This window comes from Benincasa hispida, chromosome 12 (assembly GCF_027475165.1).
Source record: "Benincasa hispida cultivar pf3 chromosome 12, pf3_genome.v1.1, whole genome shotgun sequence".
NCBI lineage: Eukaryota > Viridiplantae > Streptophyta > Magnoliopsida > Cucurbitales > Cucurbitaceae > Benincasa > Benincasa hispida.
The window spans coordinates 6,495,393-6,517,595 of record NC_143489.1 but is presented as its reverse complement, the minus strand read 5'-3'; the positions used below and the strand labels follow the sequence as shown (position 1 = coordinate 6,517,595).

Genomic DNA, 22,203 nt, shown 5'->3' with positions numbered 1-22,203 from the left:
CTCAACCTTTGCTCTTCACTTCAACTTGGTCTCCTCGGCTTCGGCCTCAGCCTCTGTAGCCTCGACCTTTGCTCTTCGTTTCAACTTGGTCTCATCGGCCTCAGTCTCCGTAGCTTCGGCTTTTGCTCTTCACTTCAGCTTGGTCTCCTCTTCCTCGGCCTTGGTAGCCTTGACCTTTGCTCTTTGCTATAGCTTGGTCTTCTTGGCCTTTCCCTTTGCTATTCGCTTCAACTTGGCCGTCGGCCTCAAAATTGGTTGCCTTGGTCTTGGTCTCAGTTATCTTCATCTGAGTTTTGTTCTCGTCCTTCTTACTCGTGCTCTGTAAGGTATGTAGATTATTAGTAGAACACTGTCTTCCCCACAGACGGCGCCAACTATTAATGTCAAATTTTGGACAGAGGTGAACACACCTGACCTTCATGTAACACTAATAGTGAATTTGTTTGAAAGGGAGAAGAATGTGGTCTACAAAAGAGAAAGTCTGCACATCGGTGTGGTGCTTGCCACACACACTCCGATGCTTAAGTCAAAAAGTGAAAGAATGTGGAAGATAGAGAGTTTGAAAGTCAGACTCAATTTACCTCATATGAAGTTATAATGATGTATTTATAAAGAAGGTGACCTAGGGTGTTCTCTAGAGTTTCCAAATTACATTAGGATAATTAGATAATCGATCAGGCCAAGTAGTGCACTCGGTTTCATATTTGACTTGGGCTCGAGGCCAAGTGTCTCCATTAGGTTATATCTTGGGTCTAAGATGCTACGTTGGGCTGGAACATGCGTAAAACATGTCCCGTTAGATATTTAGAGAGGGTCGACCTCGGCCAGGGATCGAGGTCGAGGCTGCTAACTTAGACCAGGGCCAAGTTTGCCCCCTTTTCATAGGCCCATTTCGATCTTTAGTTGATACTTCTAACCTATATCATGCTTCTTCTTGGCATTAGTATTCTTAAACGTCAATTATATTCTTCGGTCCAAAATCACCCATAACAATATCAGTTAACAATATTTGAGAATTTGGTTTCTACGGTTAAAAATTTGTGGATGCAATTATAACCATCAGTATTATTTATGGATGCATGATTTGTTCAATTCACCTTTAATTATAATAGAACGATAAAGCTTGGTCTTTAACCAACTTAGAATTCTAGGAAAGCTTTCAAGATTAATATACAAAATAATATTTTAACATTCTTATCTTTGTTTTTTCTTCCAAAGATTTTCACCTGTGTCTTACTTTCAGACATTTGTTGCTCAACAATTCTAACTTACTATTTTTTTTAAAAAGGATTTATTATTATTAACTTTTAACATATATACATATCTACGCATTAAAATAATCCATTCTTTTTCAGTTAAATAATTATTGGACAAGGATTACACAATTGGTATTTTACCTGTTAGCATAATTACTTTAGATCTATATTGAATAGATAAACCTTAAGATCATTCATGCCAAATTGTCAAGAATAACATACCAAATTTCATTACAAAATTGATGGCAATAATTTTTAATTCCCTAAGTGAGATCTCTCTTTAGATAGGATTCAAGAAAGACTTAAGTGCTTATTGTTTTGATATATTGGGGACCATAGCCCTAAGCTCTCTTTATATACTAGTTCAATTATGGTTCCCATTAAACCCTTTTTAACTATAAATGAGCATCTATCAATTAAGTTCATACTCAATTAGGAACCTAGGACCCTAGTTAATTAGATCACATGATCTACTAAGCTTAGAATCAAATGGATGATAAATTTCAGTCTTAACTATGGAGCTACATTTGGATTTATCCTATGAATTTTTTTTTACAACATCAGTTAAAAGACAATTATAAAAAAATAAGATTGAGAAACTATTTTGGTCTCTATACCATCATATATCAAATTTTAGTCTCTACATTTTCATCTTAAATTTAATCTCCCAAACTTAATTTTTTAATCAAAATTAGCTAAATTATTATTATTATTATTTTCAAACAAGAAAATATAATACATGAATACATTTTCAAAATTTATAGTAAATTTTTTTTGAAAAAGTCAACAATAAACATGTAATAGGAACTAAGCTTAAGATTTTCTAAAATCATAAGAACTGAAATTAGACATTTAAAAGGATAACGACTAAAATTTAACAAACTTCATATATATGGACTAAAATGATAATTTTTTGAGAATAATAATAATAATTTGTGATTTTTACATAAAAAAATCATATTTGGTCATATGTTTTAAAAAAATGTCTTTAATTTTGATTTTTTTTCACTTTTAGTGTTATTAGATAATAAAAAGTTTTTGAAAAAATCAACAATAAATTGTAATAGGAACTAAACTTAAGATTTTCTAAAATTATAGGAACTAAAATTAGACATTTAAAAGGATAACGACTAAAATTTAATAAACCCCATATATATGGACTAAAATGATAATTTTTTTAGAATAATAATAATAATTTGTAATTTTTACATAAAAAAAATCATATTTGGACATATGTTTTCAAAATGTCTTTAATTTCAATTTTTTTTCAATAAAGGCTTTTAGTGTTATTTTTGGACAAATTTGCCATTTTTTTTCTTTTCTAATTTTGATTTTCATCAAGTGTGTAATTATGTTTTTTTTACTAATGAGCCACCTTTATTTTCCTATTTTCAAAGTTCCTTTAATAATGGGGAGAGAAATATATTTATTATGAAAGGATAAAATGAATTTAAAATGATTTTTTTCCGTTTTTATTTGAAGAGAGAAAAACGATTTAATATTTTTTTTTCTATTTTCGATTGGAGAGAGAAAATGCATTATTTTATTTTCCATTTCACGGTTTCTAGCATCTTTTAGTTTTTCATGTTTGGTTTTTAATGTTATATGATATATATCCTTGTTTGTTTTGAGTATTATATATTTTAATGCAATATATTCCATTATTTATTTAGTTTATATACTAGATATTTATGTATATACTTAGGTATCACTTTTGACGGTAATACATTCCTCCGATGTTTTGATATGTATGTTAATACACCTTGAAACATTGTCAATATACCTTGGAGCATATATAAAATTAAGAGTAGATTTTATAATATTCAAAGTTAAGACTAGATATTACAATATACAAAATTAAGGGTATATATTGTTTAATCGAAATTCTTTATCATTTATCCCATGATATATAAACCACATATTGATTAAATATTGACATAAATCACCGTATATGTCAAATAAACAAAGTTATGTACTATAGTATATGATTCATATATATCGAATAAAGAAATGCATATTGACTTGGGGATTTATGACATATATATTTAGGGTTTAAAAAAAAGAGAAGAAAATTTATCATCAATCTTGGTGCGACGGATCTGTATAGACATCACGAACAAAGTTCATTTTCATCTCTCCATCTTCATAGGGGGTTTTATAACACATAACCCACAATCTTCATTTATTCTTCTTTTTTAGTCATGGTCGCCACAGATCTCTCTCCCCATGCTGTCGACCGGATCTACTCACCTCGTCGTCATCGATCAAGTTTGCTCACCCGTTGTGCCGTTGACTGAATCTGCTTGTCTCGTTATCGTCAATTCGCCACATGTCGTCTGCACCGTTGATTCGTCCCACAATGTTCATGTCATCTCATGTTGTACTGTCAGTTCACCCCACATTGGTTGTCTCTAACTATCGGATCTACTCATTCCATGACATCCGTCTCCTGCCTGTAACTCAGGCTGCTGGAAGAAGAAATAAGAGGAAAAGGGAATGAGAGGAGAAGGTAAGGAGGAAGAAATGGTGTGAAGTTAAAATCTAAATTGTAAATAATCGCTGACATTAGTGGAAAAATAAAGTTCAATAGGTCTTTTTTGGTTAAAAAAAAATGAAATATTCAAAACCTTAATATAAGATATCCCTTATTTTTATAGAAACCCCTAATAATTTCTAAAAGGCCAAGTATGAAGATCAAGGGCCCATATTTTGCTTAGTAGCAAATGGATCACAAGAAAGGCCAATTCCAACAACCGGCCCACTTTAACATACGGCATTGTTTCCAAAATTCAAATCGTTATCCGCTTGAATCATCCTCCCTCTCCGTCGGAACCACCGAGTTACTGCTGAGACTTCGGTCTGAAAATCTCCATTTCCATGGCTTCAACTTTCACTTTCTGTCCATTTCCTCTCATTATCTCTCCTCGCCCCAATATTCCATCCCTAAGATCTCAATTTCACCGCCAATATCTTCCCACCCTTCGAATTCTCCGACCTTCAGTTCCTTCCGCCATCGGGCCGGACGGCAAATTCTATCCGGACCCGGCCGACGACGAACCGCCGGAAGCTCCGGAAGATTCTGGCCATGGAGTTTCAAAGTTTCAGCAGATATACCGCCAGGCGGCTCGTGCGAGGAAGCTTCAAGAGGAAGATTTTAAGAAGCATCAGTCTACTTATCTTTCGGCCATTGCTGACGTTGAGGATGCTCCTGAGAATGCGGAGTATTTGAATTCGGAGAGCTCGGGTGATGATTTATTCGGTGAAATTGACAAAGCTATTGCTCTGAAGCGGAAGGAGTTCGTGAAGCAGGGGCTTCTCAAGGCTAATCCGAAGAAAGAAAAGGCGGTTGAGAAAGATGATATTGAGGGCATTGATGAGTTGGAAACTGAGGAGGTCGCGGACTTGGAGGAGATTAACGAGCTTCGGGGGCTTACAGTGATTTCGGAGGACGAGGATGAGGACGAGGACGAGGTTGAAGATGGGCCTAGGAATTTAGATGACAATGTAAGTGAATTAGGTGGTCAGGATGAACTATCTTCTTTTAATTCTTTTGATGTGGATTTTGATAGCTATGGAAAAGTTAAGGCTAGGATAGTGGAACCTAAGTTCAAAATGACTTTAGCCGAGCTCTTGGATGAAAGTAAGGTCGTTCCAGTTTCTGTTTTTGGCAATTTAGAGATAGAAATTACTGGCATTCAACATGATTCCAGGTTGGTTAGCGCGGGCGACTTGTTTGTGTGCTGTGTTGGGAGGGAAACTGATGGGCACTCGTATTTAACGGAGGCGGATAAGAGGGGTGCAGTGGCTGTGGTTGCTAGCAAGGAGATAGACATAGAAGAAACTTTGGGTTGTAAAGCTTTGGTAATGGTGGAGGATACTAATTCTATTCTTCCTGCATTGGCTGCTTCTTTTTATAGGAACCCCTCAAAGAATATGGCCGTGATAGGAATTACTGGGGCAGACGGTAAAACGAGCACTTCCTACTTGATAAAGGGGATGTATGAGGCAATGGGGTTGAGAACTGGGTTGCTAGGTACAGTGGCCTATTATTTACACGGGGGCAATAAGTTGGAGTCGCAAAGTACAACCCTGGATGCTATTTTGGTCCAAAACTTAATGGCGAGGATGCTTCATAATGGAACTGAAGCGGTTGTCATGGAGGTTTCGTCCGATGGACTTGCTCGTGGCAGGTGTGATGAAGTTGATTTTGATATAGCGGTTTTCACAAATTTGACTAGGGACCATTTGGATTTTCAAGGGTCTGAAGAGGAGTATAGGGATGCCAAAGCCAAGCTATTTAAAAGGATGGTGGATCCAGACCGACACCGAAAAGTTATTAACATCGATGATCCCAATGCACCATTCTTCATAAGTCAAGGAAACCCAGATGTGCCTGTTGTCACCTTTGCAATGGAAAACAAAAATGCTGATGTCCATCCCTTGAAATATGAATTGTCACTATTTGAGACACAGGTTTTGGTTCACACTCCCCAGGGCATACTGGAGATATCATCGGGGTTGCTTGGAAAGCACAACATATACAACATTCTTGCAGCAGTGGCAGTAGGGATTGCAGTTGGAGCACCATTAGAGGATATTGTCAGAGGTGTTGAAGAGGTTGATGCTGTTCCTGGGAGATTCGAGCTGATTGATGAGGAGCAGGCATTTGGTGTAATTGTTGATCATGCTCATACTCCAGACGGTCTATCCCGGCTGCTCGATTCTGTAAGGGAGCTTGGACCGAGGAGGATTATCACTGGTACATTTTCCAGTCCTAATTTTGCTTCAGATATCTTGTGAGGAATTGTATCTAGCAGTGCTAGATTTCTCAACATACAATTAACCATAAGTCACTGCCTTCTGTTTTATTGCATCTGTCATAAAAGCAGCTTGGTATATTGGACTTCTTATTTACCTGATTCACATTCTTTTCTATTAATTTAGCTCTGATTTCTGAATTGTTATAGCCTCGGGATTTATTTGGGGTCTTTGTTTCTTATTTAACTAAAATTCTCGTATTCTGTTTGTGAAGTCTTTGGATGCTGTGGCGAGCATGACAGGGGGAAAAGACCCATGATGACAAAGATTGCATCTGATAAAAGCGATGTTACAATTCTGACATCTGATAATCCAAGGAATGAAGATCCATGTATGTGAACTTTCTAGACCACTAGTAGTTACTAGTTAGCAAGAATCACTTTTAAGTTTTACCTACATAATGCTTGCAGAGGTGCATACGTTATTGTATGAATAACATCATTACTGCTTGTGAATGGCCTCTCTGATATATCTGCATCCATACCGAATGTTTGGTGATCCAATGCTGACACAGAATATTTCATTGATCAGTGGACATCTTGGATGATATGTTGGCCGGTATAGGCTGGACTATGCAGGATTACTTGAAACATGGAGAAAATGATTACTACCCGCCTCTCTCGAATGGTCATAGGATTTTCCTGCATGATATCAGGCGTGTGGCTGTACGTGCTGCTGTTGCAATGGGCGAGGAAGGTGACGTGGTTGTAAGTTACTGTGTCCCCTCCCTTTTGTATGAAGGTCTTATGTCTGAATAGCAACACGAACTTTAGTGGTGAGTCTGGTGACTGAATAACATTCAGATAGCGTTCTTAGTTGAGACAAAAGATAGTTGCAGACTTCTGATGGAATTTCACAATATAAAGCAGATAGACAAATCATAAACTTCAGACAGATTTGAATATAAAGAACTGTATTGTTAACCCAAAAGATGAGAGTAAAGAGGGTTGAAGAGGTAACCTCCCAACTAGTCAATAGGGTTACAATAATCTCTTGAATTGATTTGTATATTAAACATATAATCATTACAAAAAGATTTAAAAAGATTATCATACCTAACTTGCCTTTATTGGAAGTCTCTTGTGCAGTAGTGAAAGATTCAAGTCTCTTGTGCAGTAGTGAAAGATTCAAGTCTCTTGTGCAGTAGTGAAAGTTTCAAGTCTCTTGTGCAGTAGTGAAAGTTTCAAGTCTCTTGTGTAGTAGTGAAAGATTCAAGTCTTTTGTGCAGTAGTGAAAGATTCTTTGTTGGTGCTTTAACTTGTGGATAAAAGGTGTAGGAAACTTGAGAATTACATAATTCTTCACTGGAAGATTCTTTCCTTTATATTTAAAGGGGGGTTGCACAGTGTACACGATGACTCGTCACTTCCATAAGCAATTTATCGATAAAGGCTGTGGGATGAACATATTATTATTGGTTATCTATCTAAAATTCTATCTGAATTATCGTATTAATAGAAGAAAGAGTTGATTACTTAAAATTTTAGTTTTATTTGTAATTCTTCTATTTATGAGCTATAATGTGTTTGTGGCCTAATAGTTAACACCATTCGAGCAACGGTGTGCACGATGATGCATTACTTCCATAAGCAATTTATGGATAAAGGCCGTGACATGAACATATTATTTTTGGTTATCTATCTAAAATTCTATCTGAATTATCGTATTCATAGAAGAAAGAATTGATTACTTAAAATTTTAGTCGCTTTTTGTAATTCTTTTATTTATGAGCTATAATGTGTTTGTGGCCTAATAGTTAACACCGTTCGAGCATCATGTTATTTAATTTTTATCATTTACTGTTTATTGTAGGTGGTTGCTGGCAAGGGCCATGAAACATATCAAATTGAAGGTGATAAAACAGATTTCTTTGATGATAGAGAAGAATGCAGAGAAGCACTACAATATGTTGATGAACTTCACCAAGCTGGAATTGACACAAGTGAATTTCCATGGCGGTAGGTCAAGTGAATTTTAAACTTTTGTTGGCAGAATATATTCAGGAACTCCTCATTTAATGGTTAGCTAGGCTTCATTACTGACTAATAATGAGTTGAGTTTCCTGGGCTCATAAACTGCTTGCTAAAAGTACTAACAAGCAGCCATCCTAAGCTGTTTTGAGCCTTTCGTCTCTCTGTCGTTGTCCAATGCAATGGTTCAGGAACTATAAAATGCACACAATTAAGGCGGATACTAGTCATTTTGTTTCTAATTATGTTCTTTTGTTTGTTTTCTATTGGGATACAGGTTACCAGAGAGTCATTGATATAGGAGGATTGAAGAAAGGAATGGATATTCTGGAAACTGTCCTCGGATAAAATATACTACTGGTGCACTATTGAATTGCTATTACAAATAGTAGATTCCAGTGATTTATCTACAAGAGGCACTTTAAGGACCGTTGGATTTGATTGGTCAGATTGGGGGGAATAATGTACTCCAAATGTCTTCGAAGTTGCTCTGGCCGCCTTGGTTGGATACGCAACAAAGGTAATTAATTATTCTATTGAATCAAATTTGTCATGGCTGTGAGAAACCAAATATCATCTTCAATGATAAATAACAGAATAGCATCTTCCAAATTTATATAGGTCTCGGTCTGTAAGGTAATTATTCAGGTCTGTTGGAAACTATTTTGTTTGAAGCCTAATTTGTAGTTTTCTTACTTTCTGAAAACATTTTCAAAGCCAAATTTTGAAAATTAGGGTATGGATATATATATTTTTAAAAACTTGCTTTTATTTTTAAAATTTAACTTATTCAAACGTGTTTCTAAAGAATGGTGAAAAATTCAGTAAAAAGTTACGAGAAAAAAGCATAATTTTTAAATACAAGAAGCAAACTAATTTAGGCCCGTTTGAAAACAATTCGGTTTTTAGTTTTTTAAAATTAGACTTATTTTCTCATAACTTCTTACTCAAAGTGTCATATTTCCTATGTAAACATTTAAATTCTTAGCCAATTTTCACAATAAAAAACAAATCTTTGAAAACTACTTTCCTTAGTTTTTAAAATTTTGTTTTAATTTTGAAAATATTCCTAAAATGTAGAGAACAGAACATAAAAACCAATAAATGAAAGTGAATGAAAGTTGTATTTATAGGCTTAATTTTGAAAAACAAAAAATCTATAATTATATTGTTACCAACCGGGCCTAATTATTGGCTTTAATAATAACCTCTGGATCTTTGAAACTCTGTTTACTGGGTAGCAGATATAGCTACAGAAAATGAGCTTGAACAAAAATGACATGGGAGATGTGATAGTTGTGATTTGATCGCTTTCGACTTATTATTATCTTACAACTGTATTGTATTGATCGGGTTCATCCTTTGCATTATGATCCCTGTGGGGCTTTGTCCTCCTCAAAGCTAGCGTTCACAAGGTTAACAAAACTTAACTCATTTGGAATGACTCTTTAAGTGTTTTAAGCGTAAAAGAAAACATTTTTAAATCCTTGCAGCTGTGTTTAACTGAATCATTTCATACATGTTTCTCAATTAACTTCTTCAATTCTTCCATTCTCAGATGGCTGCTCAAGTTGGAGATGGAAGTGAAGAATCCGAATCATTGCTTGTAAATCCCTTTGTTAAATGGTTGGTTTGTTCTTTGCATATAGGGGCATGATTTTGAAAATTGAATGTATGATCGAGGGTACTAATGTAATTTTAGGAAGATGATGGGTACTTGCACCGACGTTTGCCCTAACCACATGGCTGGTCTGACGGCAGAGAACACACCCTGCCCTTCATGTCGAGGAATTTTGAGCAAGTTTCCGTTAATCAATTTCCTTAAATATCCACTTAGTTTTCACTATTTGCCATAATGGCCCCTTTTTCCACTTAATTTCACTACACTCACATATAACTACTAACGTTATTTTGCAGGTTGGTCCTTCAATTTATTGTCCTTTTTAAAATAAGGGGGAGACATTTTTTCTTTTAAATAAATAGTGGTGTGTGTATATGTATATATTTAAAATTTTAGCCCAATAATATAGAGTTAGAATTTGATAATTATAATGAAGCAAAACTATTGAAAATATTTACAAAATATAATAGAATTTCAGAATTTATAATAATAGATAATGATAGACACTTATAGAAGTTTATCAGTATCTATTATTGATAGATTCTGAATTGGAAAATTATTTCAAATAGTAAAATTGTTTGAAATATTTGCAAGATATAGCAAAATTTTAGAACTATCAATGATAGATGTTGACAACTATTGTTTATGAAAACTATTGTTTAAAAAATGAAATCGTACATACATTATGATTATTTTTTAAGTTTAGCACATTATCTAAACAAAATGGAATCTCATACAATTATTATTATTTCATATCTCTATTCAAACTATGCTTAGACAGATTTGTTATGAAATTAGTATAATAGAAATTTGTCTACGTTTTATTTATGGCAAATGAAACAATAAAGTAGATATTCCTTGCATTAATTTTAAATTGAGCAGTGGAGGAGACATACATCAACAATTCAAAGGTCAAAATTTTAAGCTTCCTATATTGACTGTTGAGTTGGACTTGAAGTGAAAAAAAAATTCCCAAAGCAAATTCTTTTGTAGTTGAGGAGTATTAATGAAAACTACAGATGGGGAGTAAAGTGCAATTACTAGAGAGTGGAGGTTCTTCTCTGCAACGAGGAGGTCCTTCTCTGCAATGAAAACGTTGATAAGGAATCTGAAAGAACGATGATGATTATTGTCTAATTATGTCGTTAAAAAGGTTCCCGCCGTTTCCAACGGTGGTTCGTACGGAAACCCCGTTTACTCGAAAGGATCAGTATAGTCTGTAAACAGAAGCACAAGCAAAGATTCATACACGACATCAATTTTGTCCTCATTTTCACATAAACATGTCAATTTCCACAATTTCTCCCTTTTCTTTAATCCATTGGATCCGTGATTCTCTTTATTTTATGATATAAAGTCTTCTTCAAATCATTAATTTATAGTTGTTTTTTATTTCTACGTTTTCCCCATTTTGTTTATATCCCATTCTGAGCTCTGTTTCCTGTTTTGGGTTTACTCTAAACAGAGCAAAGCCATTATTTCTCATTTTCCCTTTCTGGGGTTTCGAGATTTGTGATGTAGAGGAAGAAAAAGACCCATCACTGTTTTTTGAAGCTTTTTTGCTGAGAAAAGTCAGAATCTATGGATTTGCAGAGGCATTTTCTTGATGGGTTCATCATATCCACTGTAGTTTTGCTGCTCATTTTTCCTTCTCACGTGACTGCTGGGGATATTGTTCACCATGACGATTTGACTCCCAAAAAGCCTGGCTGTGAGAATGACTTCATTCTGGTAATATATCCAATTTTTTGCTTCAGAAATTTGTTTTCATTTATTTGATCTACATACTGTATTGGGTTTTGCGTTAACTATCATTTGCATTTTGATTGTGTTTCCCCATTTGTTCTCCCTTTTGGCAAAAGTGTAATTTCCTTGATTTTCCAAATGCATTGATGGGGATTTGTTTATGTTCTGTTTAGACATTTCATATGATCATTTCTAGGGTTCTTTCATCATTCGTTCTAGTAAGCTTGTATTGCTTCAAATGAATTAGTCTGTATTTAGTTTTATGAGCGATAGTTTTTTATTGTTATTTCTATTTTGTTCATATGAATACTTGTTTTAGTTTGTGCACTTTATAATGGGTGATACTCTTCCTGGAAAAGATGCAAAGGATGTTTTGAAGAAGATTGTCATTGTAATGTGTGCTTATTTTTCTTCTGACTTCTATTTCTATGTGCACATAGTGTCATTAATCTATGGTTAGTTCTTGCTGCTTGTTGCCAGTGCAGAACTCAATGCTGGGTTGCAGGTTGATGTTGTATATAACTTATTTATCAGAAAGTATGCTAATTTATTTGAATGGTCCTAACTGTTATCGATTAATGTGGCTTGTTATGTGTTTGCATTTGTTAGGTTAAAGTTCAAACTTGGATTGATGGCAAAGAAGCTAGTGAATTTGTCGGCGTTGGTGCTAGATTTGGCGCTACCATCGTGTCAAAGGAGAAAAATGCAAACCAAACACGCCTAGTTCTTGCAAATCCCCGTGATTGTTGCAGCGTGCCAAAGAACAAGGTTCTCTTGTTTTGAAATTATAACGTACTTTCTCTAGTGGCATGAAGGTTGGAGCTTTATGCACATTAATTTAATCATGTATCAACTTTTCATTTGTTAGCTTCTTGGAGATATAATCATGGTTGATCGAGGTCACTGCAAATTTACTACGAAAGCAAATATTGCAGAAGCTGCAGGTGCTTCAGCTATACTCATAGTAAATAACCAAAAAGGTAAGTGATGATAGTTATTTGTGCATAGATGTACCTAATGTGAAGATCTAGTGCATCGTGTTTGACAATATAACTTGTATGGTTAAGACATATGCCCTCGACCAAGAGGTCAGAAGTTCAAATCTCCCAACCCTTATATATCGTTGAACTTAAAAAAAAAATTGTGTAGTTATTGTGAAATTTACTCCGAGTAATATGACTCTTGTTTACATCAGTATTTATCTCATCTTACAAAAGAGAAAATGGTAAATTACACTACTGGTGTTACTCGTGTTATAGAAGTGGTTTCAGACACTATAGTTTGTGAATCTGTGAATAATATCATATTTTGTGGCTGATTTTATGTGTCACTCGTACCATTTATGCTGACAGTAATGGTAAATGATTCTTGGATTTTGAAATCAAATTTAAAACATAAAGTAAGGGTGTAATTTGCAAATCGGGCAAACTAATAGAGTGCTATTTGTTATTATCCCTTAGAGGAATGATGGCTTGAATTGTACAATAAATGAGAATCATATGGATAAAGAGATATACAATTATACTGATGGTGCAAAAGTACTATATAGGCGGGATAAATAGATTGCAAAAGAATATACTTTTTGTAGCCTCAGCACTCTAATATATTTCATGTCCTCTAAACATGCTTCTGGACTTCAGAGCTTTACAAGATGGTTTGTGATCCTGATGAGACTGATCTTGATATACATATACCTGCTGTCATGCTCCCACAAGATGCTGGAACAAGCTTGGAGAAGATGCTAATAAGTAATTCATCAGGTAAGCTGTACTTTCTTTCTTTTTTCATACAAAACACTAATTTTTCTGACAATTGATCGTCGTTTCATTAGTTGATATTGATTTTGGAAGATCGATCATATACTCTATATTTGTACTTGGCATTTGAAATGAGCAAACAAACCTCTTGTCATCCCTTAAGAAGTTTTTGGACTCTGCAGTGTCTGTTCAGCTCTATTCTCCACTACGACCACCAGTAGACATAGCTGAAGTATTCTTATGGTTGATGGCTGTCGGTACAATCTTGTGCTCATCTTTTTGGTCTGCCTGGAGTGCTAGGGAAGCAGTTATAGAGCAGGACAAGCTACTAAAGGTAACCTAACTGGTCTCCGGAAACTCTAGCAACCTTTTTCTTGTTGTTTGCTTAGGTGTCGTTCTTCTAATAAAGAGGTTTACTTGATGAATTACATTTTCTTGCAGGATGGTGCAGATGATAATCAAGATGCTGAAGACATGGGCAGCCCTGGAGTTGTATATATTAACATGGCATCAGCGGTCTTATTTGTCGTTGTTGCTTCGTGCTTTTTGATTTTGCTTTACAAACTCATGTCGTACTGGTTCATCGAGCTTTTGGTAGTCCTTTTCTGCATAGGAGGTGCAGAGGTATGGCACAAAGGCCTTAACTATCAGACATTGATGAACATGATAATGTTCTTCTTTCACAAAAGTCGATGGTGTTTGAGTTCTTTCCTCCAATTCATTAACATTTTATCTCACTGGATATAGGGCTTACAAACTTGCTTGGTCGCGTTATTGTCAAGGTAAAGTTGATTGTGCCCTTACTACATTTGACATTTATAATTTCTTTGCAGATACTATGGGCAAACATATCAATTTAGTTACTGCTATCAAATAGTAGGTTTTCATTGAATATCTTTGTAAATATTAGTTCTCTCCTTGACAAGAGAAGAGGCAGATATCGAGGAATTTTTGGAAGTTTATACTAAATCAGCGATGACTATGTTAAGCGCTGTGAGATAATAATTATGTATTTGTTATTATTTCTTTTTACTGTTACTTCCATATTTCTTGCTTTTCACACACACACACAAGAATGATTTAGAAAAACTTCTGTATTTGTGGTTGGACATATATTTAGTTTCATATTTAGAGCATGTTTTGGATTGATTCTGAATATATTAAAATTACTTTGAAACATGTTTTTAATAATTCAAAATCACCTTTTATTGTATGAAAACTGTGTTTAAAAGTGTAAATGCAAACATTAAATTGATTTTAAATTACTAAAGACATGTATGGGAGTGATTCTAAACGGTAATTCTAAACATGACATGAGTGATTTTAGCCATTTCAAAATCACTTCCAAACATACCCTCTATATCCTCAAGCTTAGAATCAATTCTTGTGCTCTCTTTACCAAAATTACTAATTTGATTAGAGCTCAGGAAACTGTCCTGGGAAGTTTGTTTCTCCTCTTCAAAAATAAGATAATTATTGAAGTTTGATACCCAATATATAACTCTTATATATAGTTGGAGCTTGATGAAAAATTGCTCAGCAATATTTTTCTGAACTAAAGAAGTAAAATACTGATACATTCATATGGTCATGCAGATGCTTTAAGCAAGTTGGAGAATCGTACATCAAAGTGCCATTCTTTGGAGCTGTTTCATACCTCACGGTTGCTGTTTCTCCATTCTGCATTGCATTTGCTGTTGTTTGGGCTGTTTATCGGAATGTGTCGTTTGCCTGGATCGGTCAAGACATACTTGTAAGAAAATGGTGTCAGCAAGAACCTTTTTTCAATTATATGAAAATTTTGAAGATCACAATATTACTGCCTAGTAATGTAAGAAGCTAACTTCTTATTTTAATCTTTGTTAACCAGGGAATTGCACTGATAATTACGGTCCTCCAAATAGTTCGCATACCGAATCTTAAGGTAGCAATTTAACAAACTGGGTTCCATGTTTATATATCTGAAGAACATGATAATCTCTTTAATCTCTTTCTTGCACTTAATTGAAATTAATGCTTTCTTTCGAAGATGTATTTGGGCAGTCCCAGGCCTTCTTTTCTCCACTGCAAGCCATTGTGCTACATTTAATCATTTCATTTGAATTAAAAGTCAAAATGCTGTCTCAAAAAGAAGATTGGGACTGCTCGAATACGTCTAAGAGAGACCATTTAAGAATGACATTTGTTGATAAAAGTGGTGAGAATATTTCAAGACTGATTTCATTTTATCCCCAGTATCTGCAATATTTAGCTTGATAATTTCTTACACTGTGTTGAAATGGTGTTTTAGCCCTAAGGGCGTTTTAGTCTTTTTCTCAGTGTCTACTGTCTAGGGTTTCTCTCTGTTTGGTTATTTATACCTATCATGTGTTGAGTACTGTGTATCAGAAAAATTAAAAGAATAAAAATTCTCCTATCGTGGTTTTTCTCCCTGATCTAGGGTTTCCACATAAATCTGTGTTCCTTTTCTTCTCTTCTTTTCAATATGGTATCAGAGCATGGCGACGAAGCCCTGACCGTCATTGATGAGAACAAACCAGAGACTCCAACAGAAACCTCCATTGGAACGAAGGGATCCATGAACGCTGAAGTTGCTACAGCCATAAGAGAAGCCGTTGAGCATTATTTTCACACCGCTATGCCTCAACTCCTCAAATCCATGTCTGATCCAACCTCCAGCCAGACCCGACCCGATCCTCAAATCTGTAACCAGTGGACTACCGTTGCAGACCTGACCACCGGAGCTCTCAGACCCGATCGGCACACAGATCCGAGCTCCTCCATGACGCACAGACCAGCCGATTACACGAATCCCGCCAGACTAGCAATCGACCCATCTGGATTTTTTGCCTCAAATCCGATTGACCCATATGGAGTCCGACACCAGCGATCGACGCACGGTCCTACCGACTTCCACCAGATTCTACCTCAGAACCCCCCGATGCACAAGAAACCATCATCTCGGGATTTTTTGCTCAGGCCGACACCACCGCCCGTGACTAGCGGTCTACAGCCGATCTCCAGCCCTCGTTTTCGTGGATGACCCAAGCTGCTCAGCCGGTTCAGCCGAACCAACCGGTTTAACCAAACCCGATTCAACCGAATCGGGTCCAGCCGAACCAGTATGGTCAATCAGTTCCCAGCCCTTCTTTTGGTCCATCCTCGAGCCAAAATGAAGTTATCTTTCCAGGGATTTATGGACAAAACCAACCTATGGCAAATTCTAGTGGAACCGTTGGTTTTGAACAGCAGTTGGCCAACTTATAGCAGCAAATATCGGCCCTTAGATCCACGACAAATCCTACAACTGGTTTTCATCCACATTCAGACTTCTCTTTATGCTCAGAAACACCTTAAATGCTTACTCTAATTTACCTGTTGCAAATATTATGTCTAGTTCTGTGGGAAATTCTGTAGGAATGTCTATTGGTGAGAAACTTAACGGTGATAATTACTTTTCTTGGTCCCAATCGGTAAGAATGGTCCTTGAGGGATGTCACAAGTTTGGGTATCTAACTGGAAAAATACCAAAACCAAACCCTGGTGATCCCCAAGAACGTATATGGAAAGGAGAGGACTCTCTTCTTCGCTCAATTCTGATAAACAACATGGAACCCCAGATGGAAAAGCCACTTCTGTACTCAGCCTCCGCTCGGGATATTTGGGAAGCTGTCCAGAAGCTCTATTCACAGAGGCAAAATGCCTCACATCTTTATACCTTGAGGAAACATATTCATGAGTGCAAACAAGGGACTCTTGACGTAACGTCTTATTTCAATAGATTGTCCTTGTTATGGCAAGAAATGGACTTGTGCCGCGAAGTCGTGTGGAATTGTCCTATTGACGGAGTTCAGTACTCAAAGATTGAGGAGGCGGACCGAGTGTATGATTTTCTAGCTGGCTTAAACCCTAAATTTGATGGTGTCCGAGGTTGGATTTTGGGACAGAGGCCAATACCGTCTCTAATGGAAGTATGCTCAGAGGTCAGGTTAAAAAAGGACAAAACTAGAGCTATGAATGGCACTAGCAACAACCACTTAGATTCTGCTGCATTTGGAGCTAAGTCTTCGGGACTAGAGAGCGACAAACAGAACGGAAAATCCCCACCAATCTGTGAGCATTGTAAGAAACCGTGGCACACCAAAGATCAATGCTGGAAGTTACACGGTTGCCCACCGAATGGCAAGCGACGGTCTATGAATGATAAATCAAAAACCGGTTGGGCCCTTGTCAGTGAAACAAGGGATGGTACATCATCAGCCACTAACCAAGTAGAGTCAAGCATGGTTGGAACCAGCAATGTCGCGCAATCAGGTTTCTCAGTCCTTTAGCTTCTTGGTCGAAGGGGATGAATCGTGGATCCTTGACTCAGAAGCAATGGACCACCTAACTGGATCATCTGATCAATTACTCTCGTATTATCCAAGTGCGGGAAACGAGAGAATACGAATTGCAGATGGGTCCTTTGCTTCCGTTGCTGGGAAAGGTCACTTATCTCCTATTCAAGGGTTGATTTTACAGAATGTCCTGCATGTGCCGAAGATATCTTATAATCTGCTATTTGTCAGTAAAATAACCAGAGATCTGAATTGTAATGTCGTTTTCTCACCGGATAATGTTTTGTTTCAGGACCTAAGCTTGGGGAAGACGATTGGTACTGCCCGGCATAGTAGGGGGCTCTACTTCCTCTCGGAGGATGCTTCATCTAGGAGTTTATCTAGCACTTGTTTACTCTCTTCCCTTACTATTTCTAAAACTGATTTCCTGTTATGGAATTTTCGTCTTGGACATCCGAATTTTCATTATATGAAGTATTTATTTCCCCATTTATTTCGTAATGTTAATATTTCATCTTTATCTTGCGATGTATGTATTCGTGCAAAACAACCTCGGGTGTCTTTTACTTCCCAGCCTTATAAACCATCCCAACCTTTCCACCTGATACATAGTGATGTGTGGGGCCCATCAAATATCACAACCGTGTCGGGTAAACGGTGGTTTGTCACCTTCATAGATGATCACACTCGTTTACATGGGTGTTCCTTCTTACGGATAAGTCTGAAGTGACTACAGTCTTTCAGCAATTCTACACCACGGTCGAAACCCAGTTCAATACCAAAATTACTATCCTTCGGAGTGACAATGGTCGTGAGTTCGTTAATCAGTCCCTCCGTGAGTTTTTAAATTCTAAAGGTATCATCCACCAGAACTCTTGTGCCTATACCCCACAACAAAATGGGGTGGCCGAACGGAAAAACTGTCACCTTATTGAGGTTGCTCGGGCTCTCATGATTCCTGCATCCATACCCTCGTACCTATGGGGCGATGCTGTACTCACTGCAGCCCATCTCATTAATCGAATGCCTTCCCGTGTTCTCAAGTTCCATACTCCCTTAGCCCATTTCAAAGAATCCTTCTCTTCTACCCGGCTTTTCCCAGATGTTCCTCTTCAGGTGTTTGGGTGTACGGTGTTTGTTCATAATCATGGTTCCCACAGTAAATTCGCTCCTAGGGCTAAAAAATGTGTCTTTGTTGGGTATCCGCTCCATCAACGGGGCTACAAATGTTATCAGCCATCTTCTCGAAAGTACTTTATCACCATGGATGCTACCTTTCAAGAAGATAAACCTTTTTTTCCTGTTAGTCCTCTTCAAGGGGAGACTTCGAGAGAAGAGACTAACACGTCATCCACTTATTCCATTCCTGTAGACTTGTTTCTTGAACCAATTCCTGACACTAATCCTAGCCCTCCCATTCCGGACAATCCTATCCTTCCTACAAAACAAGTTCCTTGGATAACCTACTATCGGAAGAATCTACGAAAGGAAATAGTTTCCCCTGCTGCTCCACCGGAAAGTATTCAAGAGTCAGAACCAGAGACAACTGACCATATTCTTGATAATAATAACTCTGTTGAAAGTAGTGCAGTGAACACTGACGATGCAGCGACTCTTGACAAAATTAGGGAGGATGAGAGCAATGAATTTCCTCTTGATGATGTTCAGGAGACTGAAAATGTGCAGCAGATGAATACAGAGGAAAAAGGTAACAAGACCAGTGAAATTGATGCCACCCTAGACTTACCAATTGCCTTGCGAAAGGGAACAAGGTCCTGCACCAAGTATTCTATGGAAAAGCTTCTTATCTTACAGTAGCTTGTCAACAGGATTCAAGGCTTTCACCACTAGCCTGGACACTGTGACTATCCCGGGAAATGTGTACAAGGCTCATTGATATGACTAAGGGCTAAGGGCTTACCTAGACAGATGTTTGACACTTGTATTAGCAAGTTGGGCCTTATTGATATTTATGCCCCAACTTGAGGGGGAGTGTTGAAATGGTGTTTTAGCCCTAAGAGCATTTTAATCTTTTTCTCAGTGTACTGTCTAGGGTTTCTCTCTGTTTGGTTATTTATACCTGTCCTGTGTTGAGTACTGTGTATCAGAAAAATTAAAAGAATAAAAATTCTCCTATCGTGGTTTTTCTCCCTGATCTAGGATTTCCACATAAATCTGTGTATCTTTTCTTCTCTTCTTTTCAATACATTACAATACTATGCATCCAATTCTTCCTAACCACTAAGGGCCCGTTTCAAAATGGTTTTGGTTTTTTCTTTATTTTTTAAAATACCAATATTTTTCTTTTAACTGGTTCTCATAGTTCCAGGTCTAAAGCTAACAATGTTTTTGCACTTAATATTGCTCCTTATTACTTAATATTTCTCTCACTGGAGTGAATTTGTGTGTTTGCAAGGTTGGAACAGTCCTCCTCAGTTGTGCCTTTCTCTATGATATCTTTTGGGTATTTGTTTCTAAGAAGTTGTTCAAGGAAAGTGTGATGATTGTGGTAAGTAGGAAGTACCATACGCCTCACCATTGTCATAAACTAGAAGAAGATCGCCTCTCATCTACTTTACTGATTGCTATTATCATTAACAGGTGGCTCGTGGCGATAAAAGTGGAGAGGATGGCATCCCAATGCTGCTAAAGATCCCTCGTATGTTTGATCCGTGGGGTGGTTATAGCATTATCGGTTTTGGTGACATCCTTTTGCCTGGACTCGTAGTAGCATTTTCTCTCAGGTTTAAGCTTTGTTGTCTTACCTCTCTCCAAGCTTTCTCGTTCTATATCTTGCCTTCCGCGTAAAAAATCCTGAACTCTACTCATTGATGTGATTAGTAATCCCTTATACATAGCTTGATGATAGAAGTTAAATTACAATAGTTAAACTTTGTAGGTTTAATTTTGTCCCTGAACTTAAGATTATATTTCTATTCGGTTCTTGTTGTAAATAAAATTAATAGAACGCTGACGTGACATGTCTATTAGATAAATATTGACTAAGTTGGTATGATGTAGCAAACAATTGGATAGCTGACACGTTGTGTTAGAACAACATAATTCAAAGTTGAAGTTCGAAAAGGATCCGTCAAGCTGTCTAAATATAGAGCTAGAGATGGAAAAAGCTGTTGTAACTAATGAAAAATCATAAGATAAAAGCATCATCTTAAATTTCATTTTGGCCAATAAAAAGATAATGTTTTGTTTCCAAACACTTTGTGAGGGACCATCTGTTTAAAGTTTGTCAGTCTATCTCCATATAATTCGTAATTTTTATCGAAAACCTCTACATAAAGACTGCTTTTTATATCCTTACAGGTATGACTGGTTGGCAAATAAGAGCCTCCGGGTTGGTTACTTCTTACCAGCAATGCTTGCTTATGGGTCAGGTAATGGAGGAAGGAATGTGTTTCCTCGTGATGCTTATAGTAAAGATATTATTCTAATATATGCTTAAAAAGTTTACCACAAAGTTATTCCTCTTCTCAATGATATTTGTTTTCCTTTTCCTTCTGTCTTTTTTGTGTTTGTGATGTTCGGTTCATGTTCTGAAAGGTTTTGGAATTTTTGTCAGGTCTTCTGATTACCTATGTGGCTTTGAACCTGATGGATGGCCATGGCCAGCCCGCACTGCTTTACATCGTCCCGTTCACTCTCGGTAAATTACTTTTATGCCCGACACCATTGGTAACTGTGTTAAGAACTAAATTATTAACTAACTTACTACTAGACAACAAAACCAACTCGAGTTCACACAGACAAATCTTACTAATCAACAACTAAATTAAACTCATCTTGCTTAACCTATGATTAACTCACACCGAAACACGGTAGTATCTTAAATATCAATTGCCCCACGTGACCTGTTCACGTTTTGATCTAGGAACCCTTTTGACACTGGCGAAGAAGAGAGGAGATTTGGGGATTCTGTGGACAGAAGGAGAACCAGAAAGGGTCTGCCCTCATGCCCATCTTCTCATCAATGATGATTTAAATGAAGAAAAATGAGACAATACATTTCGTGTATTATATTGTAATGTTGATATCAAATATATTCTCTAATTATATATATTAGGAATGTGATCAAGGAAGCCAGCCTGTCTAGAGTAAGCAAGAGCTGGTGTTGAAGGTCAGTTACTTTTATTAAAATAGGTTTTAGTCATTGATAAGAATGTAATAGTGTTAAAGGATGAAGAATATGAGTATTTTAGGGTGTGGTTGAATCTTCATTAACTTGCTATAATGCCAACTTGCTATGATGTATTCTTTAATTGACTGATTTGAAGTGTATATGCATGTCCATGTTTTCTCTTTGTGATGTTTGCTAATCGTTATACTCGTCGAGGTTGAGGTTGTTTAGGGTATGACAAGTTGATTCTTGACATAATAAATCTCTTCTTATTATCTAAGACCCCGTCAATTTCATAAGTTATTATTATCCATGGAATTTTAAAACTCATCTGACATGAGTTTTTTATACCTTGCAAAATGGTTGGATTTTTATGCCTCGTAGATGAACAGTAAAAATATAATCTAATTAATTAATAAATTAATATCATGTATACATTACTGCTGATTTTAATTAATTATTAAATATAAATATATTATTTATACTTAACAAATTTCAACTAATACTTTTTTAGATAATATTTTATGTTATCTTAATTATTTAATATAAATTATTATTATTATTAT

General features: G+C 36.4%; 2 protein-coding genes across 9 annotated transcripts; both read left to right on the top strand.

Moving 5' to 3' along the window:
* Nucleotides 1-4,026: 4,026 nt before the first annotated feature.
* MURE (ALBINO OR PALE-GREEN 13) lies at nt 4,027-9,890 on the top strand. Of its 7 annotated transcripts, none has more exons than XM_039019866.2 (7): nt 4,034-6,015; nt 6,289-6,405; nt 6,606-6,781; nt 7,887-8,032; nt 8,322-8,564; nt 9,603-9,650; nt 9,747-9,890. In XM_039019866.2, exons 1-5 carry the CDS (start codon nt 4,134-4,136, stop codon nt 8,338-8,340), a joined length of 2,340 nt encoding a protein of 779 aa, XP_038875794.1. In that variant the 5' UTR covers nt 4,034-4,133; the 3' UTR covers nt 8,341-8,564; nt 9,603-9,650; nt 9,747-9,890. The 7 variants fall into 7 exon arrangements, with proteins under 7 accessions (XP_038875793.1, XP_038875794.1, XP_090164601.1 ...); XM_090308475.1 differs by having other exon boundaries at nt 4,035-6,015; nt 6,485-6,781; XM_090308473.1 differs by having other exon boundaries at nt 4,036-6,015; nt 6,606-6,770.
* Nucleotides 9,891-10,680: 790 nt separating this feature from the next.
* On the top strand, nt 10,681-21,779 carry SPPL2 (SIGNAL PEPTIDE PEPTIDASE-LIKE 2). Of its 2 annotated transcripts, XM_090308476.1 has the most exons (15): nt 10,954-11,396; nt 11,852-11,916; nt 12,021-12,179; nt 12,280-12,391; nt 13,052-13,171; nt 13,351-13,502; nt 13,610-13,792; nt 13,916-13,950; nt 14,765-14,921; nt 15,039-15,092; nt 19,922-20,014; nt 20,107-20,249; nt 20,827-20,897; nt 21,083-21,166; nt 21,392-21,779. In XM_090308476.1, the coding sequence occupies exons 4-15, from the start codon at nt 12,298-12,300 to the stop codon at nt 21,514-21,516; spliced, it is 1,311 nt and encodes a 436-aa protein (XP_090164602.1). In that variant the 5' UTR covers nt 10,954-11,396; nt 11,852-11,916; nt 12,021-12,179; nt 12,280-12,297; the 3' UTR covers nt 21,517-21,779. The 2 variants fall into 2 exon arrangements, with proteins under 2 accessions (XP_038875796.1, XP_090164602.1); XM_039019868.2 differs by lacking the exon at nt 11,852-11,916 and having other exon boundaries at nt 10,681-11,396.
* The last annotated feature ends 424 nt before the right edge of the window (nt 21,780-22,203 follow it).

Bases quoted from the DNA above. Each gene is read 5' to 3' on its own strand.
- MURE (XM_039019865.2), top strand. From the start codon at position 4,134: ATGGCTTCAACTTTCACTTTCTGTCCATTTCCTCTCATTATCTCTCCT. The intron at 6,016-6,288 runs GTACATTTTCCA...CTGTTTGTGAAG, and splicing joins ACCGAGGAGGATTATCACTG to TCTTTGGATGCTGTGGCGAG. The intron at 6,782-7,886 runs GTAAGTTACTGT...TGTTTATTGTAG, and splicing joins GCGAGGAAGGTGACGTGGTT to GTGGTTGCTGGCAAGGGCCA.
- SPPL2 (XM_039019868.2), top strand. From the start codon at position 11,247: ATGGATTTGCAGAGGCATTTTCTTGATGGGTTCATCATATCCACTGTA. The intron at 15,093-19,921 runs GTAGCAATTTAA...TGTGTTTGCAAG, and splicing joins TTCGCATACCGAATCTTAAG to GTTGGAACAGTCCTCCTCAG. The intron at 20,898-21,082 runs GTAATGGAGGAA...AATTTTTGTCAG, and splicing joins AATGCTTGCTTATGGGTCAG to GTCTTCTGATTACCTATGTG.